Source organism: Notolepis coatsorum (assembly GCF_963971535.1).
Source record: "Notolepis coatsorum genome assembly, chromosome: 7".
NCBI lineage: Eukaryota > Metazoa > Chordata > Actinopteri > Aulopiformes > Paralepididae > Notolepis > Notolepis coatsorum.
In genome coordinates, this window is record NC_140171.1 from 176745778 (window position 1) to 176768153 (window position 22376).

Genomic DNA, 22376 nt, shown 5'->3' on the forward strand with positions numbered 1-22376 from the left:
TCCGCGACACTAAGGACAAAGGCCGAGAAAGCCTGGAAGTGTTGAGAGAACATTATATCGGGCAAGGAAGACCCCGAGTCGTGTCCCTCTACATAACACTAACAGCACTGAAGAAGGGGCACACCGAGACTGTGACCGAATACGTCATCAGAGCTGAGCAGATCATTACGGCGTTGAAGAGTGCAGGAGAAGCACCATTAGCGATGGGCTAATGATGGCGATGATGATGAGAGGACTACTGGAGCTGTACAAACCGTTCACACTACTGGTAACACACGGTTCAGCGGACATGACGCTGGGAAAGTTCAAGGCCAAGTTAAGAATTTTCGAGGCCTCAGAAGATATCCACCCAGCCGCCGCGGAGGCGGGAGAGAGGGTGCTGAAGGCCAGAGCGACGCCGAGGGAGAAGACCAGGCCCACGACAGAGCTGGTGTGTTGGCGATGCGGAGAAAAAGGCCATCGGAAAGATAACTGCACAAAGACTGTTTGGTGTAGCTTCTGCAAATCCACGAGGCACACAGACAAAGTGTGCAGGAAGAAACGCAACCAGAGCGCACGGTACGCGCATGGACAAGATGGCGGCTGTGGACAGGATGGCGACGACGGTGGACCAGGGGCAGAGCTAGGGGGTGGCTACCTGGGCTCAAGCCCCGGATGTATTCTGAAAAGCCCCGAATCTATTTAAAAAAAAATTAAAAAAAATAAAAAATAAATTAAAAAAATTTTTTTTTATTTTTTTTTATACAATTCATCATTGTTACATGAAAATATGTTTGCACCAGATTTAGCAGAAGCTAATTTCCATCTGTGGTCTATCCAGCTGCTAACTGTATTTGAGTGAGTTAAGTCTTGGTGTTATGGTAGACTCAGACCTAAGCTTTAAATCACAATCAACAAGTTGACAAAAACTTAATTCTTCCACCTTAGAAACATAGCTAAAGTACGGCCATTTATAAATCAAAAGGACGCTGAAAACCAGATCCATGCCTTTATCTCAAGCCAACTCGACTACTGTAATGCACTCCTTACCGGCCTCCCGAAAAAATACGATGATAACTATTTTATTGCAATGCACTATTGCATTATTTTATTCTATTTTACTAACAATTTTATTGCACTGCACTATTTTACTTTGTATCAGTGAATCATAGACGCCTGGCCATAAGAGCATTCGGAGCATCTCTGCTCTCCCACTATTGAACTTGGGGGAGCAAAGGTATGATCTTGCTCCACCACTTTTTGATTATATGAAAAATATGATATATCCCCCCCCAATATATAAATCTAACCATAACTACGTTATGGTTAACTGAGTTTTATAGTGAAAAGAGCAGCTTTATTGGTCAAGATTGAAGGCTCTATATTGCAGGAAATTGCACGTACAGGTTCATTAAATTCAAAAAAAATCTGTCGTGGAGGGGGTCGTGCCTGACCCCTACAAACCACCCCTTGCCTGCCCAAAAAATAAATAAAAAAAAAAAAAAAAAGGGGGGGGGCCCATCTGGGCTAAGCCCCGGATCTCCTACAATCCTAAATCCGCCCCTGCGGTGGACGTGGGACGAGTCGAGGCGACGCCCGGAGAGTAGCGGGACAAGAGGACTTCATCCTCGGGGCGCAGACAGCGTACGTCACCCGGCCAACGCAGCTGCAGCAGGCCCAAAGGAAGGAACTGATCGTGGACACAGGTGCGTCGTCCGACGTCATCAACGACAGGAGTCGGTTCAAGAACTTTGACAACACTTTCGACCCGGAGAGACACAGCATGGCGCTGGCAGACGGGAAGCGCACCTACGGGTTGGCGCAAGAGAGAGGAGACGCACAGGTATGCCTCAAAGACAGTGAGGGGCTCCAGCGTACAGTGACGTTACAGAACGCTCTCTACGTACCCTCGTTCCCACAAGAACTATTCTCTGTAAGATCTGCTACTGCGAACGGTGCCAAAGTGTTCTTCAATGAAAGTAAACATTTTCTTGTAGAGCCTAACGGTACGCGATTTAACATAGAGGTGTACCAGAGAATGTATTATCTACAAACAGAGTGTAATGACAACGACAAGTGTAATAATAATGATATGTGTAACGTGACTGTCAGTCACGATATTCAGACATGGCATGAGATCATGGGTCATTGTAATTACGAGGATTTACTGAAACTGCAAGCAGTGATAGAAGGCATGCACATTGAAGGTGAAAAGCATAGACCTGACAGAGAATGTGTGGTGTGCATAAAAGGGACGTTTACTCAATCGGGAAACAGAAATCCCACAGAAAAAGTAAAGGTACCACTTGCGCTAGTTAACACAGATCTAGCCGGTCCAGTAAGAAACAAGTCCATAGGAGGCTTTAGATATGTACAGTCTTTTACAGATGTGTGTACAGGGGCAGTGTTTGTTTACTTTCTCAAAGCAAAGAGTGACACACTCCAGGCCACGGAGAAATTCCTGGCAGACGTAGCCCCTTATGGTAACATAAGATGTTTGAGGTCCGACAACGGAACCGAGTTCACAAATAGAGAGTTCCAATCACTGTTGAGAAGGAACAAGATAAGACACGAGACGTCATGTCCATACTCCCCACACCAGAACGGAGTGGCAGAGAGGGAATGGCGCACTCTTTTCGAAATGGCTAGGTGTAAGCTAGTAGATAGTAACTTACCTAAGAGTCTATGGCATTATGCGGTGAAAGAAACAGGTGCTTTAACAGGTGCTTTAATAAGCACACGGGCACCACCCCGTATACAGCACTGACAGGAAAGAAGTGTAATCTAGCTAGAATGCACCAATTTGGATCAGTGTGTTATGCTTACCTGCAGGACAGAGGAAAGCTCGAGTCCAGATGTGAAAAAGGACTCTTTGTAGGGCACGACAAAGGAAGCCCCGCTTTCCTAGTTTATTATCCCGGTAAAGGGAGAGTGCTGAAACACAGGCTAGTCAAGTTTGTCACAAAGACAACATGTGAGAACGAGACACAGACAGAGGAGCCAGAGCTGGACTCCAGAGTAAGGTGTGAAGAAACAGAGACACCTCAGCCTAGTGTACTGAGCACGGTCGTGCAGACAGACAGTCAGCAACCCCCAGAGGACGATGACGAGAAGCACCCGAGGGTGACGTCACGTGCCCCAAGCAGTGGGAGGTATCCCTCACGGCAGTGGTGCCCAACCAGTCGATCGCGATCGACAGGTAGATTGCGGGCTGATTTCAAGTAGATCTTGATTAATAAAATTTGATTATTAAAAAAAAAAAAATCAACTCTTCCTCTCCTTGTTAACTACAACAAGCAATGCTGTTTGTTATTTAAGATGAGGTTGGACTCTGCACTGACAGATTTGTGTTCATTATGCTGCTTTTATAAAGCCTCAAATGACGGCTTACAATATACAATTTTGGCTGGTAGCTCTCGGGCTAGGTGGTAAATAAAAAAGTAGATCTTGGTTCAAAAAAGGTTGGCCACCCCTGCCTCACGGGAACACAAACCCCCAAAGTATCTGACAGACTATGCCCGGAGAGAAAGTGATGAGGATGACAGTACACTTACCAGCATTGATTACTGCTACAGAGTAGTCAGTGGAGTACCTCAGACCTTTAAAGAGGCCATAGTGTCCCCTGAATCAAGTAAATGGGAGAGAGAAATGGATGAGGAGATGAGGTCCCTAGAGGACAACCACACCTTTACTCTAACCAAGTTACCAGAGGGCAGACAGACAGTGGGAGGGAAATGGGTGTACTCAATCAAGGAGGGTATTGAAGGCCACAACAAGTACAAAGCCAGGTTTGTAGCTAAAGGTTACAGTCAGAGGGAGGGGATAGACTACGGTGAGACCTTCTCCCCCACAGCCAATCTGACCAGTGTAAGGGTAGTGATGCAGAAAGCGGCTGAGGACAGTTTGATTTTGCATCAGATGGATGAGAAGACAACTTACCTGCACGCACCCATAGATAGGGAGATATACATGGAACAACCTGAAGGTTACGAGAAGAAAGGAGAGAAACTAGTGTGTAAGCTAGAAAAATCCATTTACGGCCTGAAACAGTCTGGGTAAAATTGGAACGAGATGCTTCATACATGTCTCATTGAAGATCACTTCCAACAGAACCCAGTAGACCCCTTTGTTTACTCAAGTGAGTCAAAAGAGTCAGGAAAAGTGATAATTGTCATTTGGGTGGATGATTTGATCATCGCAGCAGACAACACTAGAAACCTAGAACAGGTGAAAGGTATGCTCTCCACCAGATTCAAAATGAAGGACCTTGGAAGGTTGAAACATTTTCTAGGCATGGACTTTGAACAGTCTGCCAATTGTGTAAAAATATCCCAGAAGAGATATGTGGAAAAGATCCTGAAATGTTTTGACATGCAGGAATGTAGAACAAGGGAAACACCATGTGATCAAAAACTAGACTACCAAGAGGATGCTCAGAAACTGACAGATGTAAAAATTTACAGAAAAGCTGTGGGTAGCCTCATTTATTTGACAACATGTACTCGCCCTGACCTATGTTTTGTAGTGAGCAAATTGTCACAGCATTTTGCTGACCCCACAGAGGAGCACTGGATTACAGCAAAACATGGTACAGCAGATAAACAGCTTTGTTTCAGAAAGAGCAGCGAGGGCTTAGGGCTTAAAGCCTACAGTGATGCAGATTGGGCAGCAGACACCACAGATAGAAGAAGTACCACAGGATATTGTGTGAGTTTGAACACAAACAGCTCACTGGTTTCGTGGAAAACAAAGAAGCAGCCCACAGTGGCACTATCAACTTGTGAAGCCGAATACATGGCTCTAGCTATGACAATACAGGAATGTATTTATCTAGAACAACTGCTTGAAGGAATGGATACCTATGTATATAAGAAGACTGTTGTTTATGAAGACAACCAGGGAACCATTGCGATTGCTAGAAACCCTGTGTGCCGACAGAGATGTAAACATGTCGATATAAAATATAATTTCATCAGATGTGTCATCAGAGAAGAAAGAATGACACTGATTTATTGTCCCAACAGACGACATGGTAGCAGACGCTATGATGAAACCTGCTTCCAAACTGAAATTGAAAAGATTTGCAGAGGTCATGTTTGGTGTGTAAATATTGACTGTAGTATTGTAGTATTGGTGCCATTGTGGCGATAAGAAAGTAGCGAGCCAGAGACGTGGTTCGAGTTGAGGTACTTTACTTCTCACTCACATAGCATTTACAAATGACAACAAAGTTAACCCGGAACCGGAAGTGGTATTTAACCTGTCCCCTAAACAGTACAACCCCACACTCTTAAAGGCACAAGCCCACCTTGGTGAATGTCTCTTAATATAGGTCACCACACAGGCCCCCCCAGAATTCACCAATACAAAACTGCAACTAATTAATAGCCAGTGAACAGTCCATCAGTGAACAGATCACAGCATGAAATAGTCAACGTGGAGGGGGACGGATCAAGCGGCCGAACCGACTGTGCTTAACCAGAGGGGGACTAAGGGAGATAAGTGGAACCAGCGGCCGGGCCACGGAAGGGGCCAAGGCCGGAACAGAGGATAGGGCAGGGGTCTGAGCCGAAACCGGGGGGCGCCCCCGCCGCGGGGGTAGGGCCAACTTAACTGGTTCGTCCTTGTCCAAGTGAGCAGGCTTAAGACGGTCTATAGTGACCCGCTCCGGCCTGCCTCCCATGTCCACAACAAAGTTTTTAGTGCCTGCCTCCAGGACACGGAAAGGCCCGTCATAAGGGGGCTGCAGCGGGGTCCGATGGCTGTCGTGGCGGATGAAAACATATTTGGCCAACGGCAGGTCCCTGGGGACGTAGGACTGGGGAAGGCAGTGGCGGGATGTTGGAATGGGAATAAGGGCATCGGCAACACCCCGGGACGCTGTTCGATGGGAGGCGACGGACCAGGACGCTGTGGCCCCCGGAAGAAACTCCCCAGGGACCCGCAGCGGCTGGCCGTACACCAGCTCGGCGGACGAGGCCTGGAGGTCCTCTTTGGGGGCAGAACGAAGACCAAGCAAGACCCACGGGAGGCGGTCAACCCAGGCGCCATCCGTAAGGGCAGCCCGAAGAGCGGCCTTCATGTCCCTATGGAACCGCTCGCAAAGTCCGTTGCCCTGCGGGTTGTACGCCGTAGTGCGGTGGATCTTCACCCCCAGGTGCTCCGCAACTGCAGTCCAGAGCTCCGAAGTGAACTGGGGGCCCCTGTCGCTCGTGATGTCCCCCGGTGTGCCAAAACGGGCCACCCAGCAGCCGATGAACGCCCGGGCCACCTCCGCTGCCGTAGTGGAGGACAGTGGAACAGCCTCCGGCCACCTGGTGGTCCTGTCCACCATGGTGAGGAGGTGAGTATATCCATGGGAGGGGGGCAGGGGGCCCACCAGGTCCACATTCACATGGTCGAACCGCCTCTCCGGCACTATAAACGGTGCCAAAGGGGCTTTGGTATGGCGGTGCACCTTGGCACGCTGGCACGCCACACATGAGCTAGCCCAGGTCCTAACATCCTTCCGGAGGCCAGGCCACACAAACTTGACCCCCACCAGCTTAGTCGAGGCCTTCACACCTGGGTGGGAAAGGCTGTGGATCATGTTAAAAACCCGGCGCCGCCAGGCCGTAGGCACCATAGGGCGCGGTTGGCCAGTGGAGACGTCGCAGAGGAGAGTGGCGTTAGCTGTGTCGAACACCACATCCTCCAGCTGCAGTGCGGTAGGACCCGTCCGATAGGCCTGAATGTCCGAGTCCGTGGCTTGGTCTGCCGCCATGGCGGCATAATCTAGTCCCAAGTGGACGGACCCGATGACCGCCCGAGAGAGGCAGTCGGCGACAAAGTTGTCCTTGCCCGCCACGTGCTGAATGTCCGTGGTTAACTCGGAGATCGCCGATAGCTGCCGCTGCTGACGTCCCGACCACGGCTCCGAGGTCTTGGCCATGGAGAACGTTAGCGGCTTGTGGTCCACAAAGGCAGTGAACTGGCGGCCTTCCAACAGGAATCTAAAGTGCCTGGTGGCGAGGAACAGACCCAGCAGTTCCCTGTCGAAAGTACTGTACTTACGCTCGTTGTCACGGAGCTGTTTGCTAAAAAAGGCCAGTGGCTGCCAGGCACCGCCCACCCACTGCTCGCACACCGCCCCCACTGCATAGTCAGAGGCGTCTGTCGTGAGGGCGACCGGGGCAGTGGGAGAGGGGTGCGCCAGCAGAGCAGCGTTGGCTAGCGCGTTCTTGGCAGCCCCCAAAAGCGCTGTCCATCTCCGAGGACCAATCTAACTCGTCCTTGGGCACTTTGCCCCGCAGGGCCTCATACAAGGGCCGCATGAGGTGGGCAGCATGGGGAAGGAACCGGTTGTAAAAGTTCACCATGCCCAGGAACTCCTGTAGAGCCCGTACGGTGCGGGGACGAGGAAAACTGGCCACGGCCTCCACCCTGGCGGGGAGTGGGGTGGCTCCCTGTGGAGCGACATGGTGTCCGAGGAAAGTGATGGAGGACTGCCCGAACTGGCACTTGGTTGGGTTCACGATGAGGCCGTGCTTACTGAGCCGCTCAAACAGCTGCTGGAGGTGTGTCATGTGCTCCTCTATGGACGTACTGGCTATAAGAATGTCATCCAAGTACACAAACAAAAATGGCATGTCCTGGAGCACAGAGTCCATCAGGCGCTGAAACGTCTGCGCCGCCCCCATGAGCCCGAAAGGCATTCTTAGGAATTCGAAAAGCCCAAAGGGTGTAATGACAGCTGTCTTTGGCACATCCCGTGGATGGACCGGCACCTGGTGGTAACCGCGCACCAGGTCCACCTTGGAGAAGATGACAGCCCCTGCCAGGTGGGTAGAGAAGTCCTGTATGTGCGGAACAGGGTACCGGTCGGGGGTTGTGGCGTTATTAAGGCGACGGAAATCGCCGCATGGACGCCAACCTCCGCCAGCCTTTGTAACCATGTGTAATGGAGAAGCCCACAGGCTGTTCGAGCGGCGCACAATGCCAAGTCGCTCCATGGTGGAAAACTCCCCCCTGGCGATTGCCAGCTTGGCTGAGTCGAGGCGCCGGGCCCGGGCATAGACTGGGGGGCCCTCTGTGGTAATATGGTGTTCCACACCGTGTTTGGCCACTGCCGATGAGAACGTGGGTGTGGTGAGGTCAGGGAAACCGGCGAGCAGGCGTTCATACGGGTCCCCGGTGGCAAGTGTGTTCAACAGGCAGAGAGCTCCGCCCCCCCCAACCGCCCCAAGTGTGCAGGGGTAAGAGGAAAAAGAGAGGGCATCGATCAAGCGACAGTTTTTAACATCTACCAGTAAGCTGAAAGCACAGAGGAAGTCTGCTCCCAGGAGCGGCGTGGACACCGCAGCCATCACAAAACCCCAGCCGAAACGGCGCCCCCCAAAACACACCTCCACATACCTGGTGCCGTAGGTACGTATGGGCGTACCGTTCGCTGCGTCCATCTGGGGCCCGTGTCTGCCGTCCATGGTGTCCACGCCCTGTGCCGGCAGGATGCTGCGTTGCGCGCCCGAGTCCACCAGCAGCTGCCGGCCAGACAAGGAGTCGGTGATAAACAATAGCTTGCAGTCATGGCCGGCACCCACAGCCACTAATGAGCGCCGGCCCTGGCGTTTCCCTGCCCCTTGAAACTGCATGGCTTGCGACACTGCTTGGCCCTGTCCCCAAACCTGGCATGGTAATAGCAGAGCCCATCATCGGGTTGGCGTCGGGCTGTCACCGCAGCAGCGGTGTCTGTATAGGCCTCCAGTGGTGGGGCAGAGGTGCCCTGGTGGGGCAGCAGCGCATGGACAAACTGCTGCTGCCTGTTGGCCAGGAAAACCCTGTCCGCTTCTGCAGCCAGGCCGCGATAGTCCTTGGTGGAGGAGAGGAGGGAACTCGCCAGTGCTGTGCGCACAGGCACTGGAAGCTGTCGCAAGAAAATGTGTGTAAATAGAAAAGAGGGATCAGCTGATCCCAGTACAGCCAGCATTTTTTCCATCAACTCCGACGGTTTGCCATCGCCGAGGCCGTTGAGGGACAGCAGGCGGTCCGCTTTCTCCAGTTCTGACAGTTCATATAGCTTCAGAAGGAATGTCTTTAGCGCATTGTACTTGTCAGCTGCCGGCGGATCCTCCAACAGCATCATCGCCCGTGCCGTCGTTGAAGCATCCAACGCCGCCACAACATGGAAGTACTTAGTTATATCCTGTGTTATTCCTCTCAGCTGGAATTGGGCTTCGATGTGTTGAAACCACGGCCGGGGATTATGCTGCCAAAAGTCGGGCAACTTGACGGTCGCAGCGTAAATGTTCGCTTGTAGCATGTTAGCGTCGTTAGCATTCGGCGCGGGAGCTTGCGGTTGCGCGACGCCGTTGTCTTGAGACATAATGCTAAATGCTGTTAACGTTACAAATGTTCTTCACAGGGTCACCAATGTGGCGATAAGAAAGTAGCGAGCCAGAGACGTGGTTCGAGTTGAGGTACTTTACTTCTCACTCACATAGCATTTACAAATGACAACAAAGTTAACCCGGAACCGGAAGTGGTATTTAACCTGTCCCCTAAACAGTACAACCCCACACTCTTAAAGGCACAAGCCCACCTTGGTGAATGTCTCTTAATATAGGTCACCACACCATATTCTTTTTGATGCTCTGAACTGTATTATTTTCTTTGAAAATAGTTTTTGGAGAAGTTGTACAGTGTACTAGACAACCCTAAGTGGGAGTGTTAAAGTTAGAGGTTATATATGATTGCTAGTAACTGAGTAACTGTCTAACTATGCATAACAGTTTCCACTAGAGGGCGCTATAGGCGGAGCCGCTAATGCTACCGCCAGGTAGAGGGTATTTAAGGAGATGTCTCCTCCCCCTCTATCTCTTCCCACCTACCGCTCACGGAGAGAACTCATGTGCTGCTGTGTGCCCATGTAAATAATAAACCACGCCGATTAAAGGCTGAAGGGAGAAACCATGTCTCATGAACATATTATTGTCGCCCCATAGCCAGACTCTGTCAACAAACCTGGTGAAAATAACTGTTTTCCAGATATCCCAATAACAAGGCGTGTGTGACAAGTAGAGGCCCTTTCTGAACACATCAATGATCAAGTCAGCAGCAACTTTCTTACCAAAATGGCCAAAATGAGCCCATTTCCAACACTGGAGTAGAAGATTGAACTCCGCTCAACTCCAGTATTAGGAGTTGGGACTCAGGATCGACTGAATGAATGAATGAACGAATGAATGAATGAATGAATGAATGAATGAATGAATGAATGAATGAATGAATGAATGAATGAATGAATGAATGAATGAATGAATGCATGAATGAATGAATGAATGAATGAATACTTTATTTAACAGATTGCAGAATGGGTACAATACAGTATGGCTCAATACACTTGTTAAGGGGATGCAGACCAGAGAAAGACGTTTGTGAGTGAGTGAGTGAGTGAGTGTCCCAACTCTGGTCTTTGGCAAGTTTGATAGTATTTACTATTTACTGAGGATGGCCAGATAATGTTGATATTTAAACTTAAAAAATAATTATACAGAGAGAAGCTTCAACAAGTACAAAACGCTGCTGACCGACAAAAGAGAATGTTAGGATAGGGGTTGGCGGAGCCCAATAGCAGAACACAGGAGGAGAGAGAATATGGAGCGTTTTAGGTTGGTTTTAATGTTCACCCCCAAGCAGACAGGTTTACAGGGCTGAATGTGCGACAGGTACAAGAACGTGCAAATAGATGAGAGCAGGTGCACTCCTTGTGCAGCACGGGGCGTCCAGGTGGGTGGTGTCTTGGAGCGGAGGTCCTGGGCACAGAGAGAACAATATTAGGACAAGGTAATTCAACAAGGATAGAGTAGCAAGGCTAGGGTTCGTTGTCGTACCTAGGAAGTTAGGTTAACACTGCGACGAGGGTAGAGCAGGGTCCGTGGGCTGAAGTATGATCTCGCTGACGAGGGTAGAGCAGGGTCCGTGGGCTGAAGTATGATCTCGCTGACGAGGGTAGAGCAGGGTCCGTGGGCTGAAGTATGATCTCGCTGACGAGGGTAGAGCAGGGTCCGTGGGCTGAAGTATGATCTCGCTGACGAGGGTAGAGCAGGGTCCGTGGGCTGAAGTATGATCTCGCTGACGAGGGTAGAGCAGGGTCCGTGGGCTGAAGTATGATCTCGCTGACGAGGGTAGAGCAGGGTCCGTGGGCTGAAGTATGATCTCGCTGACGAGGGTAGAGCAGGGTCCGTGGGCTGAAGTATGATCTCGCTGACGAGGGTAGAGCAGGGTCCGTGGGCTGAAGTATGATCTCGCTGACGAGGGTAGAGCAGGGTCCGTGGGCTGAAGTATGATCTCGCTGACGAGGGTAGAGCAGGGTCCGTGGGCTGAAGTATGATCTCGCTGACGAGGGTAGAGCAGGGTCCGTGGGCTGAAGTATGATCTCGCTGACGAGGGTAGAGCAGGGTCCGTGGGCTGAAGTATGATCTCGCTGACGAGGGTAGAGCAGGGTCCGTGGGCTGAAGTATGATCTCGCTGACGAGGGTAGAGCAGGGTCCGTGGGCTGAAGTATGATCTCGCTGACGAGGGTAGAGCAGGGTCCGTGGGCTGAAGTATGATCTCGCTGACGAGGGTAGAGCAGGGTCCGTGGGCTGAAGTATGATCTCGCTGACGAGGGTAGAGCAGGGTCCGTGGGCTGAAGTATGATCTCGCTGACGAGGGTAGAGCAGGGTCCGTGGGCTGAAGTATGATCTCGCTGACGAGGGTAGAGCAGGGTCCGTGGGCTGAAGTATGATCTCGCTGACGAGGGTAGAGCAGGGTCCGTGGGCTGAAGTATGATCTCGCTGACGAGGGTAGAGCAGGGTCCGTGGGCTGAAGTATGATCTCGCTGACGAGGGTAGAGCAGGGTCCGTGGGCTGAAGTATGATCTCGCTGACGAGGGTAGAGCAGGGTCCGTGGGCTGAAGTATGATCTCGCTGACGAGGGTAGAGCAGGGTCCGTGGGCTGAAGTATGATCTCGCTGACGAGGGTAGAGCAGGGTCCGTGGGCTGAAGTATGATCTCGCTGACGAGGGTAGAGCAGGGTCCGTGGGCTGAAGTATGATCTCGCTGACGAGGGTAGAGCAGGGTCCGTGGGCTGAAGTATGATCTCGCTGACGAGGGAATCCCTCACAGCCGTGTCAATTAGAGTTCCACTGGCAGCGTGGGAATCCAGGATCGGATGCTGCCCATATAAGGGTGTGAGAGGATGAGGGGTGAGGAAGGCTTCTGTCGTGAAGGTGTGGAAGGAGGAGGGGTGAGGAAGGCTCTCGCCTTGACTATGACAGAGAATCCCTCACTGAGGAAAACACAAAGGCCTAACCATCATGTATCACAATGGTGATGTCAGCCAGAGATGGGGAGAAGCATGAACCTTTAAAGGACATCTCTTTGAAATAAATTACATTTTACAGTTTTTTTCTGATTTCTTTTAAACAAATGATTATTTTGTATTATTTAACCATTTAATTATTATTTAGTTATTGCACTGCGCTGGCAGTTGAACTGCATTGAACTGAATTGGAAAAAAGAAACCTCATAACCTAACTGGCACTGAACATTGAACTACACTGGCATTGTTTGCAGATGTACTGTTATTAAAGTTAGTTAAAAACATAATTTTGTGGGCGGCTGATTGGCGCAGTGGGCAAGGCGCTCGCCACTAACGCAGGAGACGCTGGGTTCGAGCCCAGCTCTCTGCGTTGCTACCGGCTGGCCGGTCGTTCATACTAACACAATTGGCAAGTGTTAGAGGGTGGGAAAGCCGGTGGGTGGGGATTGGACGTTGTGGACAGCGACTCCTACAGGTCGGTTTGGTGACGCCGGTGCGACGGAAGCAGGAAGTGTCGGGGGCAGCGTGAGCCTCCCACGCGTTACTCCTCGCCACTGAGAGATCGAGCTGCTGCGGTGAAAAGATGCGACAGGCTGCCTCCTCGTGTACCGGAGGGGACACGTGATGCAAGGCTTCTATCTTCACTACAGCCGACCAGTGGGAGGGAGCAACGTTCAAGACAGGGGAGGGAAGAATTGGATAAATACGAAATTGGGATGGGAGAAAAATAGAAAAATGGGGAGAAAAAGTGGATAAAAAAAAAAAAACATAATTTTGTATATATTTTTTGTTGGTTAAATCCAAAGGAAAAAATATAAAATCAGAGAAATCCGAAAACGGGAAAATTTAAAACAGAGAAATCCGAAAACAGGACAATTCATATCCAAAAACAGGAAAAGATAAAAAAAAAAAAAACGGATTTCATAGGGCCCTAGTTAAAGGATAACTCCACTATTTTGGGAAATTAGCTTATTTAACATCTTCCCTGGAGTTAGACAAGAAGATGCATACCTTTTTTGTCTCTGTGCGTGCATTTTAGCTTTGGGAATAGATGCTCCGTTAGCATAGCTTAGCTTCATCACTGGAAGTGAAGCAGGACAGTAGCCTTACAGTGCCTTACAGTGTATTGCAAGGTCTGACATTGACCAAACTTGATATGCATGACCTTGGTGGGCTCTAGGTCAACTCCTGAAAAGGGGGTCAATGTCAGACCTTGCAATCAAAAGTTAGGGGCGCACTGAAATTATGGCAAGGGTTATTAGCCCCCTAACTTTTGATTGCAAAGTCTGACATTGACCCCCTTTTCAGGAGTTGACCTAGAGCCCACCAAGGTCATGCATATCAAGTTTGGTCAATGTCAGACCTTGCAATACACTGTAAGGCACTGTAAGGCTACTGTCCTGCCTCACTTCCAGTGATGAAGCTAAGCTATGCTAACGGAGCATCTATTCCCAAAGCTAAAATGCACGCACAGAGACAAAAAAGGTATGCATCTTCTTGTCTAACTCCAGGGAAGATGTTAAATAAGCTAATTTCCCAAAATAGTGGAGTTATCCTTTAAGGTGAGTTAATGAATTCACTCTGAAAATCTGCTCCGCTCTGATAAACTGACTCTTTAGGTTGTAAATAGTTATGAGTGTTGTATGTGCCTCCCTGTATTGTAAATATTTCATATGTGTGTTGTCACTACTGTATGTATAATTGTAAATAAGTTAATTTATGTGTTGTAAATAAATATTGTTAATATTTATTTACCTAATTTATGTGCAATCATTTCATTTCAGCTCAGTGTAGAGAAATGCACCGATACTAACAACCGCCTTACTGCGCGGTGCGTGCGTCTATGACGACACTGTTGACACCACGTATCCGTGACACGCGCGCCCCGCAACACTAGTAGTTTTGGGGGCCTACCACCCCCCCTAAAAAAAATCCTAGGGGAAACACTGCTGTACTGTATATTATCAACACACTCACACAGAGCCCTGACACTGTACTGTATATCAACACACTCACACAGAGCCCTGACACTGTACTGTATATCAACACACTCACACAGAGCCCTGACACTGTACTGTATATCAACACACTCACACAGAGCTCTGACACTGTACTGTATATTATCAACACACTCACACACAGAGCCCTGACACTGTACTGTATATCAACACACTCACACAGAGCCCTGACACTGTATTGTATATCAACACTCACACACAGAGCCCTGACACTGTACTGTATATCAACACACTCACACACAGAGCCCTGACACTGTACTGTATATCAACACACTCACACAGAGAGCCCTGACACTGTACTGTATATCAACACACTCACACACAGAGCCCTGACACTGTACTGTATATCAACACACTCACACTGTACTGTATATCAACACACTCACACACAGAGCCCTGACACTGTACTGTATATTATCAACACACTCACACACAGAGCCCTGACACTGTACTGTATATTATCAACACACTCACACACAGAGCCCTGACACTGTACTGTATATTATCAACACACTCACACACAGAGCCCTGACACTGTACTGTATATTATCAACACACTCACACACAGAGCCCTGACACTGTACTGTATATTATCAACACACTCACACACAGAGCCCTGACACTGTACTGTACTGTATATCAACACACTCACACACACAGAGCCCTGACACTGTACTGTATATTAACACACTCACACACAGAGCCCTGACACTGTACTGTATATTATCAACACACTCACACACAGAGCCCTGACACTGTACTGTACTGTATATCAACACACTCACACACAGAGAGCCCTGACACTGTACTGTACTGTATATCAACACACTCACACACACAGAGCCCTGACACTGTACTGTATATTATCAACACACTCACACACAGAGCCCTGACACTGTACTGTATATTATCAACACACTCACACACAGAGCCCTGACACTGTACTGTACTGTATATCAACACACTCACACACAGAGAGCCCTGACACTGTACTGTATATCACAGCCTGATCCCGATTTCCTCTCTGTGCGTTCAGTAGAAATCTATCCCGGTTGCAAGCTAGCCTAGCTTAGCTTAGCACAAATGAATGGAAGCGGATACGGACCGCTAGCCTAGCTTAGCACAAATTAACCCTTTCACTGCCACACAACAGCCGGTTAACCCTTTCACTGTGAGTCTGTGACAATACAGAAGGTTAGCCCTTTACTATCACACAACCGACGGTGATGCTCCATTAGGGTGACCAAACGTCCTCTTTTGCCCGGACATGTCCTCTTTTCACGCCCTGTCCGGGGCGCGTGTACCACTTCCGCAACGGATTTGATTTCCGGGGTTGCCCTGATTGGCCGCGACGGCCACGTGACACGCCGCGGCCCCGCCCCGCGGCAGCCCCTAACGCGGCAACGCCAGAGGCTGCTGTGTTTCACTGCCGCTCCCACTTCAACGCCGCAGCAGCATTGTCGCGCCTAGCACAGTCTCTAACAGTAACAGTAAGAAGCATTAATGTTGCTGAATTAAAGAATGAATAAGTTAAACGTGTCAATTCAGCAGTCAAAGTGTACTGTATAAATCTAACTTCATTAGACAGCCGACGTACGGCTCTCTTGTCCATTAATGGATATATAATGGATATTTTATTTATCTGCCACCGTGGTGTAATGGTAACGGACAACCCGCGTTCGAATCCCCCCTTTTTTGATTTTTTCTTTTTTTTGCGATGTAAATGCTTCAATCTGGTGCACTTTGAGAGCTATATAAAGAATGACATCCTCAATGCATGTAGATTTATAATATTTTAACTTAAAACTAGGCTACTGTTGCGTATACAGTCATTAATATTATATTCCAAAAAAAATAATATTAGACATGCGGGGTTTCGAACTCGGGTCGCGTGTATCACTTCCGCAACGGATTTGGATGAGGATGTCATTCTTTATATAGCTCTCAAAGTGCACCAGATTGAAGCATTTACGGCGCGGCGCGGGACCCTGGAGTAGTTGGCCTTAACAACCATAGATATCTATAGAACACTAGATAGCTTAAGGCGGAGTCACCAGCGTCACTGAACCGCCGCCATCTTGCTCCAGTTAGCCTTGCGTGAGAGTGAGTGAGCTGCACAGACAAAAATACTCATAACTCGCTGAAATATTGACGGATTTACAAACGGGTTGGTTTGCTATAAACATCAAAGATGTAGTTATGATACTGCATACTTATAAAAAAAAAATTCTTTTAAAGATGTTTTTTTTTACAAACCGCTTGAATCATAGCCACGTTAATAATGCTTGTAATAAACCAAACCGTTTGTAAATCCGTCAATATTTCAGCGAGTTATGAGTATTTTTGTCTGTGCAGCTCACTCACTCTCACTCAAGGCTAACTGGAGCAAGATGGCGGCGGTTCAGTGACGTCGCTCTCCATTGGCCGGCAGCGCGGGCAAGCTATCTAGTGTTCTATATATATCTATGTTAACAACCATCCATTCCCTTAACCACCATCCACTCCCTGTTTACAAAACCATGTATTATTTTGGCCATATGTGGCGCTGTTGCGAGTTTGTGGATGCTGCGCTGCTGTATCCACATTTAGGAGAAGAAGAACAGAAGAAGAGATCCGGCTGGAGAAAGTAGCGTTTTTTTTCAACCTGTTAACGTTTGAAGGTGAGTTTAAACTACTAAATAAGATCCGATTCCTAAACACTGTCACAACAGCAGTCATATTGTATATTTTCAACAATACGTTTGTTTACCAATAGGTTATTGGGTTTGTGTTGCCGCTGTTTAAAGAGACTCCAATTGAATTGATTTACCGAGTGACTGAGTTCGTTTTTTCTCAAATGTAAACTACAGTATAAGATCCCAACAATGTCACAACAGCAGACATATTGTATATTTTCAACAATACGTTTGTTTACCAATAGGTTAAACTGTTTTTTGGGTTTGTGTTGGCAGTTTCAACAGTTGGATGTACTCGGTGAAGCTGACTGAGTCGTGTTTTGTTTCTGCACAGCAGATCTATAATAACGATAATACATTGTGTCCTATCTATCTATCTCACTATCTATCTGCTATGCTTTTATTTTTTACTCCGTTTATTTGATCAGGGACAGTGCATATCAATCAACAGTTATACATTTATAAATGAATACAAATTAAAAACTGTAAATATGCCAACATTAGCAGGGTTGCTAGTTTTCAGTTGTAGTCCCTGGGCTAGATGTTTAAAGCCCAACCTCCAGGTTAAACCCTACTGATCAATTATGGGTAGTTTACATCATTGGTATATAATTATATATATATCTGTACATATCTCTTACCTACTCTTACTAGTTACACTGCTGGTCAGAATGACTTACTATCATAGTGTCTTTATACCTGTATCACTGTACATATTAATACTATATCTAAATCTGTACATATCTCTTACCTACTCTTACTAGTTACACTGCTGGTCAGAATGACTTACTACCATAGTGTCTTTATACCTGTATCACTGTACATATTAATACTATATCTAAATCTGTACATATCTCTTACCTACTCTTACTAGTTACACTGCTGGCCAGTATGACTTACTACCATAGTGTCTTTATACCTGTATCACTGTACATATTAATACTATATCTATATCTGTACATATCTCTTACCTACTCTTACTAGTTACGCTGCTGGCCAGTATGACTTACTACCATAGTGTCTTTATACCTGTATCACTGTACATATTAATACTATATCTATATCTCTTACCTACTCTTACTAGTTACACTGCTGGTCAGAATGACTTACTACCATAGTGTCTTTATACCTGTATCACTGTACATATTAATACTATATCTAAATCTGTACATATCTCTTACCTACTCTTACTAGTTACACTGCTGGCCAGTATGACTTATACCATAGTGTCTTTATACCTGTATCACTGTACATATTATTACTACAACTCTGTACATACATGTAGTACTCATAGTACTAATTTATATATGTTATACCCAGTTTAACCACCTGTACAGTGTATATTACTATTTCACGTTACTGCTACATAGTCACTCTGGTTGGATGCCAAACCTCTTTTAGTTGTACTGTACTTGTGCTGCATGATGACAATACATTACAATCTGCACTGAATTAGTCACAGAATGTTTTGGGACTAGAAGGTTTACAGGGTTAACCGGCTGTCGTGTGGCAGTGAAAGGGTTAACCTTCTGTGTATTGTTGAAGGTTTAGTCCACATTGTTTATTGAACAAAAATACAACATGAAGGTTGGCCTTTAAGCCAGAAACAATAGTACTGTTACATTTGTGACATACGATATGCAAATATACAGTAAGGAACCTGACGCAAACTTTGCCATCACAACCATTGAACTATTATAATAGTTAGGATCTATGGGTAACAGTACTGTATATTTGCATATCGTATATGTCACAAATGTAACAGTACTATATACCTGTATGTCATGTATGTCCCTATGTCATAAATGTCATGATGTCATGTATGTTGTGTGTGTCATAAATGTCACTATGAATTGAAAATAGGGGACCCTGATGTAAACAAGACAAACGTCTTTCTCTGGTCTGCATCCCCTTAACAATTGTGTGTATTGAGCCGTACTGTATTGTACCCATTCTGCAATCTGTTAAATAAAGTTTTCATTCATTCATTCAGTGAGATGCTGGAGAAGCAGCAGCAACAACAACAGCGGCTCCCCAAGAGGACACACAACTGCCTCGCCTGTGGTCAGCCAAAGTCCCGGTTCCTCAGAGATGGCTCCACCATCCACTTTTTTTTTTTATCAGACTGGAGCGGTGAGATACTGTACTTCTACTGCTCCACTAAGGTCTTCCAGACCTATGCAGCAGAAGGACTCACCAATCCCAGGATGCCATTCCAGGACTTTGTTGAGACAGAGTTTTTTCAGAGGGAGTTGGAGGCCTGGAGGGATGTCTTTATTCTCCTTTATTTTATATATCAGAGGATTTTATAGTATGTCTGCACTTTATGTGCTCATTTCATCATTCATGTATTTTACATTCTACTAAAACTGAATCAAACCATAAACAAGGTGGCCCTAAAGGATGTTAGATCCTAATGTGAAAAACTGTGATTTTATGCTCATTTGACTTATTTCTACTTTTATCTTTACGCCCCACTATCTGCTGGGTGCATACTATAACCTTATCATGTTTTGTAACAGATTACAGAAGCATATTGGAACGTGAGGTTCTGATATGAATTGATTAATATATCTGCATTATTTTATCCCACTTTATGCTTTGCTCTTGCTGCTTGTTTTACACAGATTTTATGTTTTATTTCTTACTGATGTAAAGCACTTTGAACTGCAATCCCCTGTATGAAAGGTGCTATACAAATAAAGTTATTATTATTATTATTATTATTATTATTACTGAGACACAGTTCTTTCAGATAGATAGTTTTTAAACCAGCTCAAAGCCGTTTTACCAAGACCTATATGCAGCCAAGCCTCTGCAGTAATGCGTGATCCACAGAGTCAAACGCTTTAGACAGATCAACAAACAATGCTGCACAGTGTTTTTTCTTGTCTAGTGCTTCAATTATGTCATTTGAGACTAGCATAGTCGCTGAAGTACTATGGATCTGAAGCCTGACTGAGACTTGTTAAGAATATTATGGTCAGCTAGAAACTCTTTCAGTTTGTTTACAAGAGATTCAAAGACTTTGGCCATTACAGACAATCTGGAAATAGGGCGATAATTATTTAGGTCAGAGGGGTCTCCGCCCTTTAACAAGGGGAGAACCATGGCCGACTTCCATGAGCTAGGTAATTCACCAGATATGATATGAACATTTCCTGATGACGCTGCCATTTTAGCTCTAATTAAGAATGACAGTGACCTAGCTGACTATTATTTGGAAATCCAGTGGTTTGTAAACTGGTGCGACAATAACTGTCTGGTTTTAAATGTTAAGAAGACTGAGGAGATGGTGTTTGACCCCAGAGGTGTTGGGGACCACAGGCCTGTGGTCATCCACACACAGTCCTGTGCATAAATTAAGAAACATTATTTAAGTTGACAAAAACCTCTGCCGCTACAATCTAATGATAATCTAAATATGTGCAACAAGGAGAGACGGGGACAGAATTAATGAATGAAAACCTTATTTAACAGATTGCAGAATGGGTACAATACAGTACGGCTCAATACACAAAATGTTTAAGGGGATGCAGAGCAGAGAAAGACATTTGTCTTGTTTACATCAGGGTCTGCCATTTTCAATTCATAGTGACATTTATGACATACATGACATTTATGACAGGGACATACATGACATACAGGTATATAGTACTGTTACATTTGTGACATACGATATGCAAATATACAGTAAGGAACCTGACGCAAACTTTGCCCTCACAACCATTGAACTATTATAATAGCTTTACTATTATAATCTAAATCTGTGCAATATTCATGTTTATTTAGTGATATTCATGTTTATTGATTCAACATAGCTGTTTATCTTTGATAATGTATGACAGGCTTTTGCCCCGACCGGGATTCGAACACGGCTGCACGAGAGCAGTTCAGCTCCTTGGACAGCGTGACAAATGCACCCATTTCATTGGCTGTCAGTCTACACCTATACACGGCTGGCCGCGGCGTGAGAGGTATGAGGACTAACCATTACACCACGGTGGCAGATAAATAAAATATCCATTATATATCCATTAATGGACAAGAGAGCCGTACGTCGGCCGTCTAATGGAGTTAGATTTATACAGTACACTTTGACTGCTGAATTGACACGTTTAACTTATTCATTCTTTAATTCAGCAACATTAATGCTTCTTACTGTTACTGTTAGAGACTGTGCTAGGCGCGACAATGCTGCTGCGGCGTTGAAGTGGGAAAGCGGCAGTGAAACACAGCAGCCTCTGGGGCTGCCGCGGGGCCGCGGCGTGTCACGTGGCCGTCGCGGCCAATCAGGGCAACCCCGGAAATCAAATACGTTGCGGAAGTGGTACACGCGTCCGGGGCGTCCGGGGGGGGTTTATAAATTGTTTGTATAAAATGTAATATGTCCGGGGTTTCATTGTTTTTCATTTTCAGTTTCAGTTTCACGGCCCTTTGCGAGCATCTGAAGGCTCGGGACTGCATTTTTTGCCGAACATATCAATTACCGTTCGAATGCCATCTGAATCGCCCAAATCTGTGCCTCGGTTCTCGAGTTACATGCCGATATGTCAGGCGTGCGACTTTTTACATGGCGCGCCAGATTATCACCCCGGACTCCCATGCAGCTGCAGAGCCGCAGAGCCAGCGCGCTGACGGCCGCGCTGTGAGGGCCGCTCAGCAACGCCATCCACCCAATGGCTGAATTGCCAATGGCTGAATTGGAGTATTGCACTGTGCGGGCACAGCGGTGAGATCCGCGCGGGGCCAGACTCGAGGGAGTAAATTAACTATACTTTTTCTCACACAATATCTTGAATGAATGCGTTTATTTATTTCGAACATAAATTGAAAATAAAAAAAAACAAGTAATAAACAGATTAAAAAACAAACAAGCAGGAGTATAGAATGAAGTGTAAACGTATGTATTCCTACCCCCTTGATTGATTGATTGATTGATTGAAAACTTTATTAACAGATTGCAGAATGGGTAGATCATGTTAAACCCAGATTCGGCTCAAACAAGGGATTAAACACGTTTCGCAATTATGCCACATCAATGTGGAACGCCCTACCCAAAGCTGTAAAGGAATGTGAATCCCTACCCACATTCAAAACTGCTCTTAAAGAGCACCTACGGGAGGCTGCAATTCGAAACTGGCCACCGTAAATGCCCAAAACCCCCACCACCTCCTAATAGACAGTCTCCTCCCCACCGCATGTATATATTCCCTCCCCGCTGTATGGATATTTCTCTCCCACCCACCCACCCCCTCCTAAAGTACAGTCCCCTCCCCATCATATGTATATACTCTGTCAGGATCTAGGGGTAACAGTACTGTATATTTGAATACCGCCTATGTCACAAATGTATCAGTACTAA

At 46.8% G+C, this 22376-nt stretch overlaps 1 protein-coding gene across 1 annotated transcript in view; it reads right to left on the reverse strand.

Moving 5' to 3' along the window:
* LOC311231851 (potassium voltage-gated channel subfamily V member 2-like) overlaps window positions 1-9100 on the reverse strand; it is a gene marked incomplete at both ends in the record, with an annotated part of 39266 nt that extends 30166 nt beyond the window's left edge. The window contains 2 exons of the mRNA XM_084318472.1: window positions 7953-8498; window positions 8936-9100. Coding sequence (XP_084174598.1) covers window positions 7953-8498; window positions 8936-9100 — 711 coding nt within the window. The remainder of the gene's footprint in view (window positions 1-7952; window positions 8499-8935) is intronic.
* Between the last annotated feature and the right edge of the window lie 13276 nt (window positions 9101-22376).